The sequence below is a fragment of the Hesperophylax consimilis genome, chromosome 22, assembly GCF_061612785.1.
Source record: "Hesperophylax consimilis isolate HC1 chromosome 22, BYU_Hcon_1.0, whole genome shotgun sequence".
In the NCBI taxonomy this organism is placed as follows: Eukaryota; Metazoa; Arthropoda; class Insecta; order Trichoptera; family Limnephilidae; genus Hesperophylax; species Hesperophylax consimilis.
Genome location: NC_142857.1, coordinates 3,244,961 through 3,263,916, shown reverse-complemented (window position 1 = coordinate 3,263,916; position 18,956 = coordinate 3,244,961). Strand labels below are relative to the sequence as shown.

The 18,956-nt window shown below is 33.5% G+C and overlaps 2 protein-coding genes across 2 annotated transcripts in view; one reads left to right on the top strand and one right to left on the bottom strand.

Moving 5' to 3' along the window:
• Window positions 1-18,956, top strand: part of LOC149412660 (uncharacterized) — a 320,577-nt gene that overhangs the window by 210,800 nt on the left and 90,821 nt on the right. The window lies entirely within an intron of this gene.
• Window positions 20-10,317, bottom strand: LOC149412669 (uncharacterized). Its single transcript, XM_089645113.1, has 3 exons — window positions 10,267-10,317; window positions 8,651-9,066; window positions 20-516 (listed from the first exon to the last, which is right to left on the bottom strand). Exons 1-3 carry the CDS (start codon window positions 10,276-10,278, stop codon window positions 180-182), a joined length of 765 nt encoding a protein of 254 aa, XP_089501239.1. The 5' UTR covers window positions 10,279-10,317; the 3' UTR covers window positions 20-179.

Sequence of the window (18,956 nt, the reverse complement as noted above, 5' to 3'; positions counted from 1 at the left end):
ATCACAAGTAATAATCACAAGCAGCTGGAATATATATATTTATCAATAAAACAATAATACATTTGTATAAGATACGCAGAGAGGTTATCAGGAGTGCAGAAATGATATAAGATAAAAGCTTCTCATGTCTGTACGCGCTGGGGAAGATCAGTCAGGTGTAGAGGGCGGGGGCGTGGGCCCTACCAGTGGCCAGCGGCAGACTTGGCAGCGAGGTGGGCGGCCTTAGCAGCTGCTACCTCGGGGGTGTCCACCACACGGCCATCATGTCCCAGGGGAGCGGCTCCATGAGCCCAGGCGCCGTGAGGGGCAGCCCAAGCTCCGGGGGCGGCCCACGCTCCAGGGGCGGCCCATGCTCCAACAGCGGGGGCCCAAGCTCCAGCTCCGTTGACGGCGGCCAAGTGGGCGGCCTTAGCCGCAGCGACCTCGGGGGTGTCTACAACACGTCCATCAGGGCCAAGAGGGGCGGCTCCATGGGCCCATGAGCCGTGGGGTGCGGCCCAAGCTCCGGGGGCGGCCCATGCTCCGGGTCCAGCCCAGGCTCCAGCGTGTCCACCGGCCCACTGTCCCCAGTCCTGGCTCTCGGCCAGACCTTCTCCCTTCCACTGACCATCTTCTAGGGGGTTTCCGGACACCAGAGCGCCCAGGCACAGGAATGTTGCGATGAACTGAAATATTCCACCAAATTAAATTAATGTTAGCTATATTTATTTTGTTTGTAAGAACGGTTCTACAAAAAAAAAGTTTTATTAAAAAAAACACTTCTTCGAGTCACTTTCTTCGCACACGCTAATCTCCGAAACCGCCCAATCGATATCAATGAATTTTTGTGAAAGTGTATGTTTGGTTCCAGCTTGATAGATAGATATATAGGGTAGTTTTCTCTATTACGCATGTAGAGAAAATACTACACTCAAACATCGTTTCATCTTACAATCAACATATCACAAGGGCAGACAAGGTCCATTTGTAGCCTCGACTTAGAAAATCCAAGTTTTTCTCATGGCCATGCAATTATACGTTGCATGGTCGAGTGTGGTTAAACCATCGAATGTATTCATGCTGGCAAAAGACGGATTGACAAAAATATTTTCCAGAAATCGCACTACATTAAATCAATATTCATTACTGTAATTTACTTAAGAATAAACCTATAATTACCTCATTTATAACATTTAAGTTTTACCCATTATCAATTAAGAATTTTTATTTTATTTATTACACTTGAATGTGATATGATTAAAAAATTAAATAAAAAAAAGTATATTGAAAGTGTTTTCTATGGATAGTAATCGTACGGCAATCTGTCACACTGTGAAATAAATATAATACAAGGCAGTTTTAAGAATATACATAGAAAGGTGCCGATTGCATTTTTAATTATTTTTATCGTACTGAACAATAATCACATTTTGCTGAAATGATCGATATCAAATAAAACTTCAAATCATTATCTACAATATGTGTGACTTGCGCATGTATTGTGTGAAAGTCAAATGTATAAAATATCCGATTACAGGGACTCCAGATAAAAGGCGGTCTACATAAAATGAGGTCTATATAAAATAAGTCTACATAAAATGAGGTCTATATAAAATAGGTCTACATAAAATGAGGTCTGTATAAAACAGGTCTACATAGAATGAGGTCTATATAAAATAGGTCTACATAAAATGAGGTCTACATAGAAAGCGCTCTGTGGCAGGACAACGTCTGCCGGGACCACTGGTAATACCAAAAAAATATGTTTTTTTTAAAAGCACATATGGTGAAGTTATTTAAATTAAAAATAAACTTACGATTGGATTCATGTTGCTTGTGATGTGTTGGCCTTTTCAGAAGAAAACTGCTTGTGCCTTGTCAATGTTAGATTCAGGCTTTATATTCAAACAGGACCACCTGACGGGTGGGGCGAGGACCTTAAGGAAGTTAAATAAGGCTCTATAAAAACGTGAACAATAAAATAGGCTTTCCGCAAAAAAAGCAAAGAATTCATACGGCTACAATGGAACTAGATGCACAATGGTTAACCCAGTTGAGAAAACGTCTCATAAATTTTCTCCCCACTTCTAAACGAATTAAATTTCAATCTTAACGAAACGAATTTTCTGTTTCAGTAATTTCATCTTCAGTTGAAAAGTGATTAGTCTTTTGTGCGTTAGCAGTGACGTTATTTGGTTGTTTTTATGAGGTGGCTATGTTTAATATTCTGGTTTGTAAGAAACTGGTTTTGAAGACTGTTAGATAGTGTAGGAACAGGACCCTAGGACACTTTTGATAGCGACCCACAGTCTTATCAACATTATTTGAATTCTATTTGTTGATCAGAGAGGTTGTGGTTACGGTGCAATCAAAGAATTATATTTGAACATACTATTTTATTTCAATTATAAAGAGTTATTTTTTTATCGTCGATATGAAACAGTTCTACAACATCGAATAATCGGAAAATTAACGAATAGAGACGATTCCTTATTAATTTATTGAAACACATCACCATATTTTGCGTGTAAACTCAGAAGTTAGAGCCATCGCCAGGCAACCGGAAATAAAAATTCATATCGTGGTATTATTTTTTTCCGTGTGTTTTTATAATGTTTGCGCGTTTTGAAAAATAACATTTTTCAGATATAGTGGCACGATGTGCTCCTCAAAACCTCCCTTTGGTTTTGAGGCGAGAGGGGAATGTCATCCTTCTTAGTGCAACTAAGTTTTGAACTTATTACTCTTCTCATTAGAAAGAAGTCAATTTAATATTTTTGAAATTAATGAGTCTAGGGGGATCTTTTCTCCGTGAATTAAATGGAGCGTCCTGTCAATCGAGATCCGTGAAATTGTAACAAAATACGCAATGACATGTTTTGCCTTTTCACGTTGTATTTTACGAGATAATTAATTATAAATGATTTTCCTTGAACTTCACCTTAGGAAGGCTTCACCTGTCGGACAATGCCTTATTTATTTTATAATAATAAATAATACGATTTTTAAATTATACGAAATATATTTGTTTATTGTAACCTTAAAAATATGGATTACATTCAGGCAAATATATTCTAAAAAATGTTACATTTTAGGTAAGAGGAACCCTTGTGCCTGTTAAGCGAGCCACGGTTCTTACTTTTATTGTATATTAATTTTATTTATATTATCTGATCGATTGATAATGCAGAATAAAGATTATTGTAGTTTTCAATGGCTTTGTAAATATAATGGTTTTGCATTTGAATAGTTTTAAAAGTAGGTGTAATAAATTGATTTAAATTTCTCATGAGCTTATAGTATTCCTGATTTTACATTTGATTTCCATTTCTCATGAACTTATAGTATATCTGATGTTTGATTTGAAATGGAAGCTTGCTTAAATATACCTTCGACTTTTGGTACTGGAAACAGTTTTAATGGTGATATTGTTAAGAAAGTATAATTTTTGGTGTTTCTTTAATAATTGATGGAATATTTTCAGATTTTTTTTAGATCTTCCTCAACCAATATGTTTTAGTCATTTTTTTATTTATATTGTAATACCATATAAATTGTTCCGAAAAAAAGCATTTTACTTCTAATTTTAGATCATGCGATTCCTTCCAGAAAGTGAGAATTCCGCTAGTACTACTAGTACGTACCTCATATGCACAGATTATTGCATAATGATAATAATGCACTTTGTAGACTAGGAACCATTGTGTAATTACAGAATATTCAATCATAATTCAACATGACAGTTAATTCAACATGATGAGATGTTAACTAAAAACAGAATACTACGCGTATATAAATTTTAAAGCTTTATTTTCTATTTCCACCAACTTAAGTAGTTGTTTCTTACGGTAATTGAAAAGAAGTATTGAAATATTTGATTTATAAGCTTACGACTGATTGTCATCGACCACATGCATCGTAGGCGTGGTTAGGTACAGAAGTACGAGTATATTATTTTCAACAGATTTCCATTCAATCTCAATTCTAGTTACTATCTACCCTTCGCCCAAGGCCGAACATCTATAAAAGGAAATGCAAAATGCAAAGTATACACCACACCAAAACAACATTCAAGAATATTAATAATAAAGGTGTGGTCGCAGCGCTGACAGGTCAAGGACACACTAATGAGGCAGTGCGAGCATTTCTGGCAACAAACTCTCAACGCAATGTTGTCACTCAAATAGGTACTTTTTGTTTATGACATTGCACAGTCATTCTGTCGTACGTAGGTGGTACAAAATACATCCATACAAATTGTAATAGCAGTACTAAGGGTTTGAAAGACAATTTTTAATCAAATTATTCGTAATCCGATTAAATACAAGATTGCAGGCCATTAACGAATGAATTAATAGGTTCCCTAATAAACTTTTAGTAGAACACTAATGTATTAATTATCCCGATGTCGGAACATCGGATGGTCGTAAAAAAACTTTTTTTTTCTTATTTCTTAATTACATATTATCACGGCAAATGAAGCTGAATGAACACGTGTTCCAATATATTAGGAAACGGCTTACAACCCTGTTTTTAACCGAATCATGAACAATTCAAAAAGAGTTAAAACACTGCAATATTAATTTTTATTTGATTTTTTTACATTAGCTCCACACAGGAGGCACCGAGGAAAAATAAATTCGCTTAAGGCCTATGTCATAATTGGGGATGCTGTGTGGAGGGTACTTTTAGGAATGCAAGAAGAGGTAGTTCTGGGAAGGAAAAACAGTTTGAGGGGAGGGTAGGAATCTAGGGGTCAATGTATCCAGGAGTGACTGAAGTGTGAATCTCCCCTACGAACCTAGGCATCCCCGCAAAATCATCAAACATAGCAAACTATTTGGGTGACCTATGTTAGTTATCCAATAAATAGTTTCCGGGTCGGTTGTACCGTGTGCAAGTAGGTTATTTATTATGAACCTCAATTAATTAAATTCAAAAAATTCACTCCGGTGAAAGAGCACCATTCTCAAACGAAGCGTAGCTTGAAATGGTTTTAACCGTATTTGGCTATTTAATTATTTTTTTAAAGCCTTTCATTATCTTCGCAACCAGGAAGGTTATACTTATCGTGGAAGTGGGTCGTGGTCGATTGATATACTAGATTTCTACTCATACAACCCTTAAAGTGTACTACAACCTCTCTGCGGTTCCTAACGCTCAATAATGCACTTATGTTTGTCCACCCAGCAGCCTGATTTTGATTCTTGTATTATTTTTGGATCAATTAAATACCATTAGTGCCACCTGTGAAGGTTAGGTTATAGTATTTACGAGAGGTTCTCGCCTCTGCTGTTTGTTTGTAATTAAATCACGTCGGCAAGGACAATCCCTGTATTGCGGCCTGTTGAATTTAAAGCTGTCAATGTATTTGTCAACAGGTTTTTTCATATAAAAGATTATTTTTCATTAAAAACTCTCTCTTGCTCAAAAACAACCAAAGGTTTCACCTTTCCTAAAGAATCACAAGAACCGGCCTGTATCTAGAGTATTGAACTGTAAAAAGTGCCTCGTCATATCATGCGAAAGTGTATATTCATTGTGAATGAAATGATTCTATTTGCTCTCAACAATAACGGAGTTTAATCAAAAGGACCCTAATTAATAACAGTTCTTTCAACAAAATTTTAGTCTGAGGGCTTATTATTTAAAAAAAACCCTTATCAACTTCAAGTCTATTGAATTCATAATACTATCCCATTGAAACCATTACAAACCAATGTAATGTTTATATCCGTCATGTTGTCTAATTGAATATATTCTTCTTAAAGCAATCGAAAAAAAAGTACCATTAACAAATTAATTAAATTAGATAAATGTTGTTTGCTATGGCGACGGTGGGAGGTGTCATTAGTATTATACCCAAATATCCAATGATTCAAAGGCTGCGAGGGCGGGCTTAGAATTATTCATCATCAAGCTAAGGGCCAGAATCCGTAATTAAACCAATGTCGGATTCTGGATCCGTAATTAAACCAATGTCATCTTTGTTATTTACGGTTTTTTAAACGGTAGTTATTACGACTACAGCTTAAAGTTGAATACCTTGATTAACAGATCCTTACGTAAAGACATTCATTTACAGAAAACTTAATTATTTTATGCGTTAAGCTACTGTCATACAAAAAGTCAGAAATCTTTCACAGTCTTCGATATTGTAAATAAATAATCGCGTAAAAAATGTAACTACTTATGATATCATATTTATTTATTTAATAGCTGTACCCTGCCAGGCGTTTCTGTGGCTTTTCTGTGTTTGTGCAGATAGAAAAATAGGCGCGTGTTGCTTATGCGTCCAACAGATGGTGCTGTTTTTATTTTAAATCAAATTTTTACCTGTCACAGGTGACATCTATATAATATAGGTATATACAAACACCCTCGTATTCAAATGCAATGCTGTGTCAAAATTACAAAGTAACCGGTGAATAACTTTGAAATGCTTAAGATTTTGAACAAACGAATATTTATTTTTAATTATATTGATTAATGCTCTTTTTATGGGCTTTTACATTTAAATAGCAAAAATTATACAGTATTTTCTCGGAACAGGCTCAGCCTAGTGAGGTGGATTATACAAAAAAAGTTAATAAATAATTAAAATAGAAAAAATATTATACATAATTGAACTACTTCAGTAACGATCGTTTGTACACAATAAGTGATAAATGAAGCGAAGATGTCCTCTGACTCGGTATGTTCATTTCCCTTAATTAGTATTCTGGAAAATGAATATACATGGTAGTTAGTCCCAGAATTGTTGCACTGAAATATTAACTGACTTCTAGTATTACGTGGTGGAATTCGAATGTTTTTAAATGTAAGCAATTGTAGACTATCGAAAGCATTAATAATAATAATAATTGAATGACTTGTATAGCGCCGTTTTTGTGCAAAGTTACCTCAAGGGCGCTATACAAACTTATAATACATTTGTACAGTGATATATGTTATTACTTAACTATTTATGGAGATAATATACAGTACAATACTTACCTGGTAGGTCACTTGAGATCAACACTTAATTAACATTATCTAATTGTTTATTGCGAAATTTAGATACAGGATTTAGGATATAATTGAAAAATTGAATATAACTGGACTTTCTCTTAGGAATGGTATATTTAATTTAAGGGTATGACAGCTTAAAAAGATAAGTTTTTAGTTTAGACCTGAATTCTGTTGGACTTGTTATGGATTTTAGTTCCGGAGGGAGTTTATTCCAAGCCTTCGGCCCAGATGCTCCGAAAGCGCGATCACCAAACTTAGTATTTGGCTTGCGCTTAGGTTCCATCACTCTGCTTACAGCTGATGATGTTGCTGATCTAAGAGTTGACTGCATTATTAAGAATTTTAAATAAAGTTAGTGAAAACCCTTCTGCGCGACAATTAAAGTATTTGCAAGAGTATTGAAATTCAACAAAATTGATGAAATACCCATTTTAAAACTTAAAACATAAGAATTTTTTATGTATTTATATAATATTCCTGTACATGAATATTGTAATGTGGGTTCTAGAAGTAAGAATTATACTCAAGTAGACTTGAAAAAGGTAAAATATAACAGTTTAATACACTTAATATTGTTGAACTTTCTAGTTATCCTTGTCATAAATCCCAACATTTGTAAGCCCTAGTTTAGTGATTTCTGTTATGTGGTTAAAAATTTTATTGAAAATTCATGAGCATTTATCATTGTTATTACAAAGGACTGCATTTTTGTTCAAGAAATCTTTTTGACTTGAGAATTTTATTTTAAGTCTGTTTTAATTTCACCAAATTAATATTCTGTTGATATTATCTTGAAAAATGTTTTAATGATAAATATTTTGAATAAGTCTAAAGATGTTGATATCATCAGCAAAAGTAAGACAAATACATTTAATAGTATAATTTATTTTCAAAATAAACAAGATAAGACCAAAGTGTGGACCCTGTGTGACTCCGTTTGTTGCATTATTTTTTCTGACAGGCTTTCAGAGTGAATTGAATTGAAATTGTGAATTGAATACATGGTGTTGAATATAATGATGAATTGAATAGAGTGCAATGTATTTGTGAATGAGGAATACTTGGAGCAGGTGGATGATTTTGTGTAATTATGACCAGATATGGAAGATAGGGGTTTGGTGTCATTTCTATATATTTTTTTTTCATTTTCATTTTTGAAATCATTTTCATAAAGACAAGTAATTCTAATTTGTTAAGCGTCCTTTCGGTGGTTTTCTTATTAAAAAAACAGGGCAATATAAAATCATCCAATTATTTTCATTGTAGCCCTAAAATTTTACTTTAAGTTCTTTCTCTTCATAATATTTTTTTTAAAATCATACGAAAATAAGAAAAACATCAAACAAGTAATGAAAAAATGATATATCTATATAATAATTCGATTTATTATTACATATTTGTTATCACAAGAACATAAAATAAAATAGAAACAAAACAGAACATAAAAAAATATATAATAGATTATTATATTTACAAATTACGCGGGAGGACTATGATTTATTTGGGCTGGTAAGGGATGTGTACTGACGCGGGTCAGCACCCTTTGGGATAGGTAATAATAATAATATAATATAAGATCAGTCAGATTAACGTTGGTTTAATATGGCAGTTTGAAGAAGAGGGTCATTGGAAGAGTTACCACGCTCCATGTCCTCCGGCAGCGGCCTTGGCGGCAAAATGAGCAGCCTTGGCGTGAGCCACCTCAGGAGTGTCTACAACGCGACCATCATGTCCCAAAGGAGCGGCTCCATGAGCCCAGGCACCGTGCCCAGACCAGTCTGCAACTGAAGCCCACGCTCCGTGTCCGCCGGCAGCTGCCTTGGCAGCCAAGTGGGCGGCCTTGGCGTGGGCTACCTCAGGGGTGTCAATGACGCGGCCGTCTGGACCAAGGGGTGCTGCGCCATGGGCCCAGGCTCCATGGCCGGCCCACGCCACCGCAGGGGCTCCCCATCCTCCGTGGGCACCGCCCCACTGGCCCCAATCCTGACTCTCAGCGATGCCTTCACCCTTCCATTGACCGTCGTCTCCGGACCAATCGGCTGATGCCAGAGCCACCACGCACAGGAATGTAGCGAACTAGAAGAATAAAAGATTGCTTTAAACGTACTGAAGGGTTGACGCTATACAATAATGTTTAAGGCTTTATAGTAAACGTTTAAAAAGAAGAAGAACATAGTTTAAAGGGGAAATATGTAAATACGAATGTTTAAAGAGGCGCAATAATATTAAAAAAATTACAATAATCCAGCGACAAATGTGAAAATATTTAATAAAAAACGACATGTTTAAAATATAGCAAAAATTTCTGGGAGAACTGACTAAAATGCACTTAAAGGTACACTGTGGTTTTTTCTCATCTATGACAGGTTAAATAACACAGGAAAATGCATTTTAAATAATTTTCGGAGCTTGTTTCGGAATATTGTTTTACTGAGGGAATTCCACATAGTCACTTTATCGGCTTTACAAATGTATAGATATTATCATAAAAAAAACAATATTTTTTTAAGAACTTCAAACTTAAAGTGTTCAAGATAAATGTGATATAAATCGATACATATCCGCGGAATGCGGGGGCTAAAAAGAGAAAAATACATTTTTGTAGAAGAGTCGATAAAACACAGATTCTTTATTATTTATTAAAAGATTTTCACGTGCAAATTAGAGAAAACCAATTATTATAACTCTCGTTGAGGTAAAAAGCTACTTAATTATTACGTGCGTATGTAGTCCGTTTGTAAGGTAGTTATTACAAATAGCAGTATACAAAAAAAGGCAAAATAGCATATAATTTAAAGGAAAGAAAACAGAAAGTAGAGTTTTGTTGTTTATAGTTTCCAAATAAATTCATTATTTCTTACATTACATGATTTACATTTTAATTTCACAAAAAAACATGTTTGTGATACATGCCTCAAAATGATGTCTATCAAAAAATAAAAGAGAAAAAATATTTTTTATGCCCAGATTTATTGATATTATTTATAAATCATATTTACTAATGGAGAAAAAGTATTTTTTCTAAAAAAAAATTGGAAACACTATCAACACAATTTCACGAACAAACTTATTGACCCTTTTTAATTAGACTAGAAAATATTAAGTTAATTCCAAAAATTTGTTGAAAATTAAACTGATAGGACACAAGACGATGTGTTATAAAAATAAACTGTTATCATTTTTTTTTTGTAAAAATTAAAACCTTTTTTTTCTTTTACATACACTCAAACAAAAATTTAAATTTACCAAATGAATTTGAAGAAACACTTTACTTACGATTGGGTTCATGTTGCTTATGATACGTTAGCCTTTTCAACGAAGAAAACTGCTTCTGCCTAATAGCTTATAGCTTCAGGCTTTATATTCAGTCAGGATTAATTAATTCTGGTGGGGATGGGATTATCAGGAAATCATACGCATTAATTCACAATAATATTGTATAAACACCAAATTAAATAGGAAACATAAGTCAAAAGAGACCAATTTTGTAATACAAAATGACACACAATTGGTACATTTAATTGTAAATTGCCTTCAAAGACTACTCCCAACTGTATAAACTCATTGAAACCTTAATCAATTCAATTTCTTTCAGTATGGGGACATTAGAGCAAAATATAAAGCATTTGTTCGCATTGTTATCTGACGTTGTTGTGTAAGTTCTTGCCTTTTGATTAAGTGGAATTGTTTTATAAGCTGCTCGAGTTAGTTCGCTGATCGATTATCCGCATATTGATTCAGAATATGGTTTTGTGAAGGTCCTCTTCCATAGGACTGTATTTAGTTGCACTTGCAATCGTGTAATTGAACCGTAAGGTGGTGCGTTAGGTTACCATCACTTGATTAATTGATCGTCGTTTAGGCGCAATCACTTCTTGGCAAATTTCTTTGTTTATTCGTGACACGAAACGGCTGTGTTTTGTTATCATGAGATTTGAATCATTACTTTGATAGTTTTGTTTTTGAAACTAAAGATGAAAACATAGTTTTCCCTTAAAAAGTAGTATTTATTTAAGTACACAGTGAGTTCATATTACGTTAAGTAAAAATCTAAGATTTTTGTCTTTAATTTCGAAATAAAAAATATTTTTCTCGATGAGTTAAAAATCTTAGATTGTTGTCTATAATTTCGAAATTAAAATTACTTTTCTTGATGAGTTAAAAACTTAAATTGTGTGCTGTCCTTGGTTCAATTCCTGGATATGACTGTTTTTTCTGTTTTACATTTCACGTTTAAGAGTCGTCAATATGGTCTTCAATTATTAACTAAAATTATTTTAATAAAATTCACATTTTTCTTACATTATCCAACATCACGCTATACATTTTTCCATGGTTAAAATTAAAAAAATATATATATTTCTGCGTCTATTTTATGTATTTTTACTAAGATGCTCAGAAAAAATACATAAAAGCTTGATGATGTTTCTTAAATTCTACTAAAAGTCCGTTTGCCGAGAAGGAATCTTTTCAAAATCCAACCATGAATTTGAAAATTATAACAATAATTGATGATTTAAATTGTATTTCAGCTATAATGTAAAGCTGTCTATATATTTTAACACCCACCAGTGATTAGCGTTTCAAATTTAAAAATATATAATGTTACGTCTTACGTTCAATTCCAGTAAAATCTATCTTACCATTTGAAAACAAACTTGTACATTTTTTATGGTTCAAATTAAATTGAATTAATTATATCGCATTTACATCGTAAGGCGCATGCGACTCAATTTGTATTTAAAACATGATAAATTTTCTTCAATAAAAACCTCCGTTTCAGAATAAGTGCATTTATTTATCGTCTAGCAAACATTATTTTAGAAAATTGCAAAGTCGTTTGATTAAAAAATAAACGTGATTTCAAAAAGGAAATGATTTTAATAAATTTTTATAATCATCTATGGCGTTTCACGTAGCCACATGAAGTATTATCGATAATACACAATAATATTAGTTAAAATATTTTTTTAAGAAAGATTCACATCGACTACCATAATACGGACATGTGGGTAGTGTGGTGTGGTGTGTGTCTAGTGTGGTAGTCGAAAAGCATGTAAAAAACCTGTATCCTAATATATTTTTATGAATAAAGAAAATTAAAAAAAAAAAAAAAACAATATGTCTGTATTCCTAACGATTTACAATTGCAAAAATAATTTTCTTTGTATATTTAAAAAAATACAGTTACAAAAAGAAGTTTTCTTAGTATATTTAATGATTTACAATTACAGAAAGAAGTTTTCTTATTATATTTAAAGATTTAAGTGGTAACATAATTTAAAATTTATTTTACTTTTTAATTTCTTCACAATAGTCTTAACGTGATGTTATTGAATGCGTGTAGCGAAGTCCTGTTTTAACTCGATCATTTGGCATTTCATGGTGTCTTTTGTTTGTTACATTCCGGTTCCGGTTCAAAATGATAACCTACTCCTTATTCCACCAGTCCGCATTATCGTAGTTGTACTACGATCTGTTTAATCGGAATAATCAGTACTACCAACCTGAAGAAATTTTAAAAAAAGGATTATTGTCATTGGGATGGTGACATTTCTTTGGAGAAATTATTTCATATCTATTATTTTATAAGCAATAATTATTAGCCTGAAACACTCATCCACATTGAAAAATCTCCTGATAAAAGATACATGACGCCAACGGGACTTTCGATTTCCGGTCGACAGCTCTGACCACTGAGCTATGGCGGCTTATCTCTTATCCGCGAAATAATTCAATATTTACTAGTGTTTCATTCAACAATTACTGCTTGTTACGTTTTTTTTCACCTTAAACAACCAACTTTATTTTATATGAGAAAGGCATTATAAGTGCTAACTCTCTCACTAGATGGCGTCGAGACAAATTGTCTACATTTTTGGTGAAGATACTAGAACTTGTCAAATATTAATTATTATTTTTATTTCATATCTTTTTTCAAATAAAAAAAAACCTGTTACGTAAAATATTTATGGTTTGTAATTAAGTAGGTAGGTATTTAAGTACCTATTTTCAAATTTAATGATTTCAGAGGAAATTTTTATTAATTAAGAAAAAAATAGAAATATCATTTTTGGAAGCGAGGTTTACAACAACAGTTCACAGAACTACTAGACTAAAACTAAGTATATGGAGGTATATCTATGTATCTATCCTTTTATACAAACACCACAGTTATTGATGGCAGACTAGTACATTTATTGTGTTAGACTAGTTGAACATTGCGTAGGTTCAGTTTAAAGTTGATATCTGTTACATTGGACAAACTGGTTCGCCACCTGCAGCAAAACGAAAGCATTATGTTAAATTCAGTTTCATTAAATTCTACGGTAAAATAGCAAAGTTAAATTTTGATTGTTAATTATGTACGTAATTACAGTTTTATCGAAGGTGGAAATGTAGAATTATATAAAAAAATATATAAAATAATTAGTATGTATATTCTATATAGAAATATGTTTCAATTGCCATAATATGTGTTTGGTGACCAGATCTAAATAGCCAGGTACTTTCCATCCTTATCTTTCGCTTCTCCTATCCATCTCCGCTACCCTCAGTCTAAAACAAATCCCAACTGTGGATGCCATGGTCTCACTGGCACTAGACGCTTGATAAGTTAGTTTGCGAGCAGTTGGGACTCATGTGCTGTGTTAACATTTCATAATTAAGACGTGCTAAATTTCTCACTAGATGGCGTCGAGACATATGATATCTTCATTTATTGGTGAAATATTTTTGAGTTGTCAAATATTGTTATTTTTTAATGATAAACTAATGTTTATAAGACAAGGTTTTATGCATAGCACAAAGGATAACATATAATTATAAGCAATAATTAGTCACTAACAAAGCCTTTCCTACAAAAATAAAGTTGGTTGTTTACAGGTGGAAAAAATATAATAAGCAGTAATTGTTGATTGAGGTACTAGTACATATTGAATCATTTGGCGGGTTGGAAAAAAGCCGACATAGCTCAGTGGTTCAATTTTTATTAGTATTTCGGACGACTAATTATTGCTTATAATTATTTGTTAAAAAAATATGATAAACATAATATTTCTTCCACTTTTCTTCTTGTTTCCTTTCTTCTCTGTCAAAGATTACGAGTTGCATCATAAATGTAAGTTAAGGACAATGAATAGCTTACAGAACATACCTACGTCCGTTCTATGGGACGTATCTTCTACAAGACCCTGAGTTACTCTTACCAGGGAGCAGCTAGAACTGAGCTGCCTACCTAGGGATCGGCTAGCATCGGCTGCATTCGTAATCTTTCGGGTACACCCGGCATGTTGTCTCTGTCATGTGGCATAACTACCGGCTACAACGTAAAAATCTTAAAACTAAGTAAACTGTATAATAATAACTTATATTCACAGACTCTACCAACATCACCACTACACCACAGTTATTATAAAATTATTATTTTTTTGTCATTAAATAACATTTTTTGCGCATTCCAGCATTTGAACTCGCGACCATTGGAGTAATATAGCATATTAACCGTGCAACCAAGGAGTCCGTCAAACTCTTTAAATTATAAAATTGAATTAATCAATTTCATATAATTATTTCCCTAGCCAAGGTCGCCATCGCATTTGAATAATCATTTTTTAGATCACCTGCCCTTTGTGGTTTGTGACAAAAATATCGTCTACCTTTTTTTGCTTCTAACTACCTTATTAGTACCTATTTGTCGCAAGGACACCATAATAAACCAGAAGTGATGTATTTTTGTCCCAGCGTTCATAATGATAGTTTACATTTGCGCCCCAGGCGATAAATACTAGAAAAAAAACATTATTTTAATAACAAGTTCGGAGATGAAAGAAACGTACTTTAAACGTAAAAAAGTTTCCGGAGGTAGACCCATCGCCAATATTTTTTAGTCTAATGAACACACTGGGAAAGATAAGAAGTTTTTTAAAAAGTCAGCGAAAAAATCGATATATTTCTATATAATGTATTTATTTATTTGAAAATAACTGTGCGGAGGTCTAGAATCTTTTATGGTAGAGAATTTTACAATATGGAAAAAGCATATTTTATTATTTATTTTTCGGAAAAACTTAATGAGTAAAACATCAAATCGTAATATTTATTAATTGAATATAATATAAGCGATTTAAATTTGCGTTTTTTTTTCATAATTTGTTCAATAAAAATCTATAAGATTATAGTAAACTAGCTAACGTTATATCCGGTGGTTTCGGGGTTATGAATGGATTGGTAATGAGAGACCAGTTAGAGAGGTCAAAGGGTTTCCCCAAACCAGATTCTCCCGATCCGGTACGCCACACAGCTGGTGGGTAGGGGCATCTGAATACCTCACCCGATGACCCGTGTGCCCCTACTAAATCACTTGGGGTTACCGGTGGCAAAGGAGTTGGTTATCCAATAAATGGTTGCCGGGGCGGCGGTAACCAAACCCGCATCCCAAATTGACGTTTACCCGGTGGTGCTCAAGGTTAGGAATGGTTTGAAGTAGTTTTGGGGTTGTGAATGATATTGTACCTGAAGGGTGCATCTTACGTGGGAAATTTGATTTTTTTTAAGTCGATGCCATACGTAGTAATGCAAAATCATGTGTTTTTGGTTTGAAAATTTGGTCGCTTAGAAATGTTTCAGATGCTTTAATTAAATACTGCGAGTAGAATACATCTTGGCCTTTGAAATAATCGAGTATTTTTTAGATAAGTCTTTTCATAAGCCCAGAAAAAAATAATATATAAGGCCTATAAAATCTGCTTTAAAGTTCAAAATCTCCTACTTACGAACCCATTTTCGGTTATGATTTTATTTTTTAATGTGGCAAATTATGTTATTTATAAAAATTAAATATTTATGCCTGAACATCCACAAAATAAAATAAAAGGAACTTTTTGGCCATGTTTTATTCTTGCATAAATCAAAACAGGCGGATGGTGATAAGTTGGTGATGCACTACGTCGTGTAATATTTTAAATTGAGCCGCTATCAATTATAACTCTTACGTAGATGTCGATAAGGTTTAAATTCCCGCTTAACACCATCCGCCTGCTTAGATTTAAGCAAGAAAAAAACATGGCCAAAAAGCGCCTTTTATTTTATTTTGAAGATGTTCAGGCATAAATATTCAATTTTTTTTGATCATTTTATAAATAACTTAATTTGCCACATTACACAATAAAATCATAACAGAAAATGGGTTCGTAAGTAGGAGATTTTGAACTTTAAAGCAGTTTTCATAGGCTTTATACATATTTTTTTTCTGGGCTTATAAAAAAACTTATCTAAAAAATACTCTTTCACTTTAAAGGCCAAGATCACAGACATAGGAATTAATAGACGAGAAGATAATGGCGAGGGGTAAAATCAACTGTTGAAGAACGAAGGGAGTGAAGCTGACTGTGATTCGTCAATAAATCAATCTGACAGTAAATAGGCATCTCGCATTATAATATCACCATTTACTTCTTAAAAGTAAAATCTGCTTTTGAATGAATAGACATTTTTACATGGGAGCGCAAATTACTCGCCACGTTATGAACAAATTTGCGAAGTCCAAATTCGGCAAAAAAATTCGGTTCTATTTTCACAGTCGAATATTTCGTTTAAGTATTTAGTTAAGACACTTTTATAAATGTTCATAATTTACTTCCCAGCAACCAACCAGCTTTGTGTTTCGCGTCCAGACGTTTCTCGGTGTGATAGTAACAACTGATTCATATTATACGATGTGAATATGCTTAAAATAAAGTAAAATAATGCTTATATATGGAATGTAATACGACAATTGGGTTTATTCTCTTTTTCACATCTATTTTTACAAGTTTTCATAGTACAAGTCAACATTTTGCCGTGTTATTTCGTAAAATGAACCGATGATGCCTCGACCATAGTTCGCACAAGAATGATGACGTCACGTTTTCAAATTTCACTTGAGGCCATACGCGAGCACAGCCGGCTCCAATGGAACCGGTATGGGGAGTGGGGATAATACGCTTTTAATCACTTAGGGCAGGTCTACTAATATTCATATGTCTATGGCCAAGATGTATTCTACTTGCAGTATTTAATTAAAGCATATAAAACATTTCTAGGCGACCGAATTTTCAAACCAAAAACACACATGATTTCGCATTACTACGTATGGCATCGCCTTAACCATTTAACGTTTTGATAATAAAAACATTTTTTTAATACTGTTCATTTGAGATATATATTTTTTTTAAATTGACGTTTTTGAAGGACTATTTAACCAAAAAATCTAACTCATATTCAACAAGGCAGGTGGAAGGTATAACCTGTCCTATTATGTATTATCCTTCGTACCTACTCATAGGACAGGCTCTATAAGTCGCCCCCGGTCAATTTCAGCTATGCTATTTCACTTACTTCTGAATTTAACGTCTATCAAGACTAAATACTGCTATTAACCGCCTCGAGGCTTGCCGTGGCGCAATCGTACAGAACGACATGCCTAGGCTTCCCAAACTTTTGCAACGTGAAACGTTTGTAATATCCTCACCCATGGATGGCGTTATCTGACAAGTATTGCAAAGACCGAGGGGATAATAAATTAGAGGGGAACCTCAAGGTCGGGGTCCAGATTATTCCCACCGCTTACAAATTAAGATATAAAAGCCCATTGCAAATCTATCACATTAAAAGTACAAGTGTTTGTTTGAAGCCGGAGTTTCATTTAATCAGAGAGTTTAAGAAATCTACGGGACAAAAGTTTTATGCGATTTTTTTTGTTTGTCTGATTTTATGATCCCTTTTGAAGGCCTCTGTGTCTAGTCATAAGATCCTTGAAATCTGATCCAGAGATCGCGGGTTCAAATCAATAAGTGATTTCTTTTGTCAGTACAGTACCGTGAAAGAGTTCCAAATGCTTCCAACCATTTGGAGCCAGTGAGACTATGGCATACCTCAATCGAGGGGCGTTTTTAAAAACTCGATAAAGGCTTTACCCAGTTTCACATTATCCGTAAATAAGATTTTTTTAAAGTGTACGCGAAAATTTGTTACCCTTCTTGTATTTATGTTAAAATTTTAAACAACAGTACCTATCGTGCTATGTCTTCTACGGGAGTTTTCGACGTTTTTTACCTTTCACTTCCACGTCATACATTTTCTTAACTTAGCTTTCTTCGTTTATAACATACGTCTCATTTTACAGCACTTATGAATTTGATTCATTATGCGTCTTCGACTTTTTATACTATTCACTACAGCACAGCACGTTGTTACTATAAAAAAAACTGCATCATTTTGATTTTCATTCGCTGTTTTTTTTAAATTTATTGTCCTCAATATTGTCGATTTTTGGAAAAACGCTCCTACATTGGGGTATGTTGTGATGCTAAAGGTTGTGGGGATGGGAAGGAGATAAAGAAGAGAAAAGTACCTGTCATCAAACACGGATTTAGCCATTTAAAGCATTGTTTCTATTCTGTATTGTTGTCTCACAACAGGGCGACGCTGAAAGTATCTACCACATTGAAACGTACCGTATTTATATACTTTTATTTCTACAAAATAATACACAGATTAAACATAACTTTTTTTCCAACACAAAACTAATTTAACGCACAAATTAAACGAATCAAAATCTTGTTATTTTTTAATGATAAACTAATTTTTACCTAGAGTAATTTGTTATCCTTTTTGCTATCCATTAAAAACCTTCGTTTTTCATAAAAAAATAATAATATTTGACAAGTCAAAATATTTCACCAACAAATGTAGATATAATATGTCACGACGCCATCTATTGAGAAATTTAGCATTAACAAAGCCTTTCCTACAAAAATAAAGTTCGTTGTTTATAGGTGAAAACAATATAATAAGCAGTAATTGTTGATTGAAGTAACAATACATATTGAATTATTAGGCGGGTTGGGTTGGCCGACGTAGCTCAGTGATCCAAAGCACCTGACCAGACATCAGAAGGTGCGGATTCAATTTCCATCGCCGGCATT

What these genes read in the sequence shown, in the direction of transcription:
- LOC149412669 (XM_089645113.1), bottom strand. An exon ending in CATTTTGCCGCCAAGGCCGC is followed by an intron (nt 517 to 8,650) that starts TGCCGGAGGACA and finishes ACCCGGAGCATG; the next exon opens with GGCCGCCCCCGGAGCTTGGG.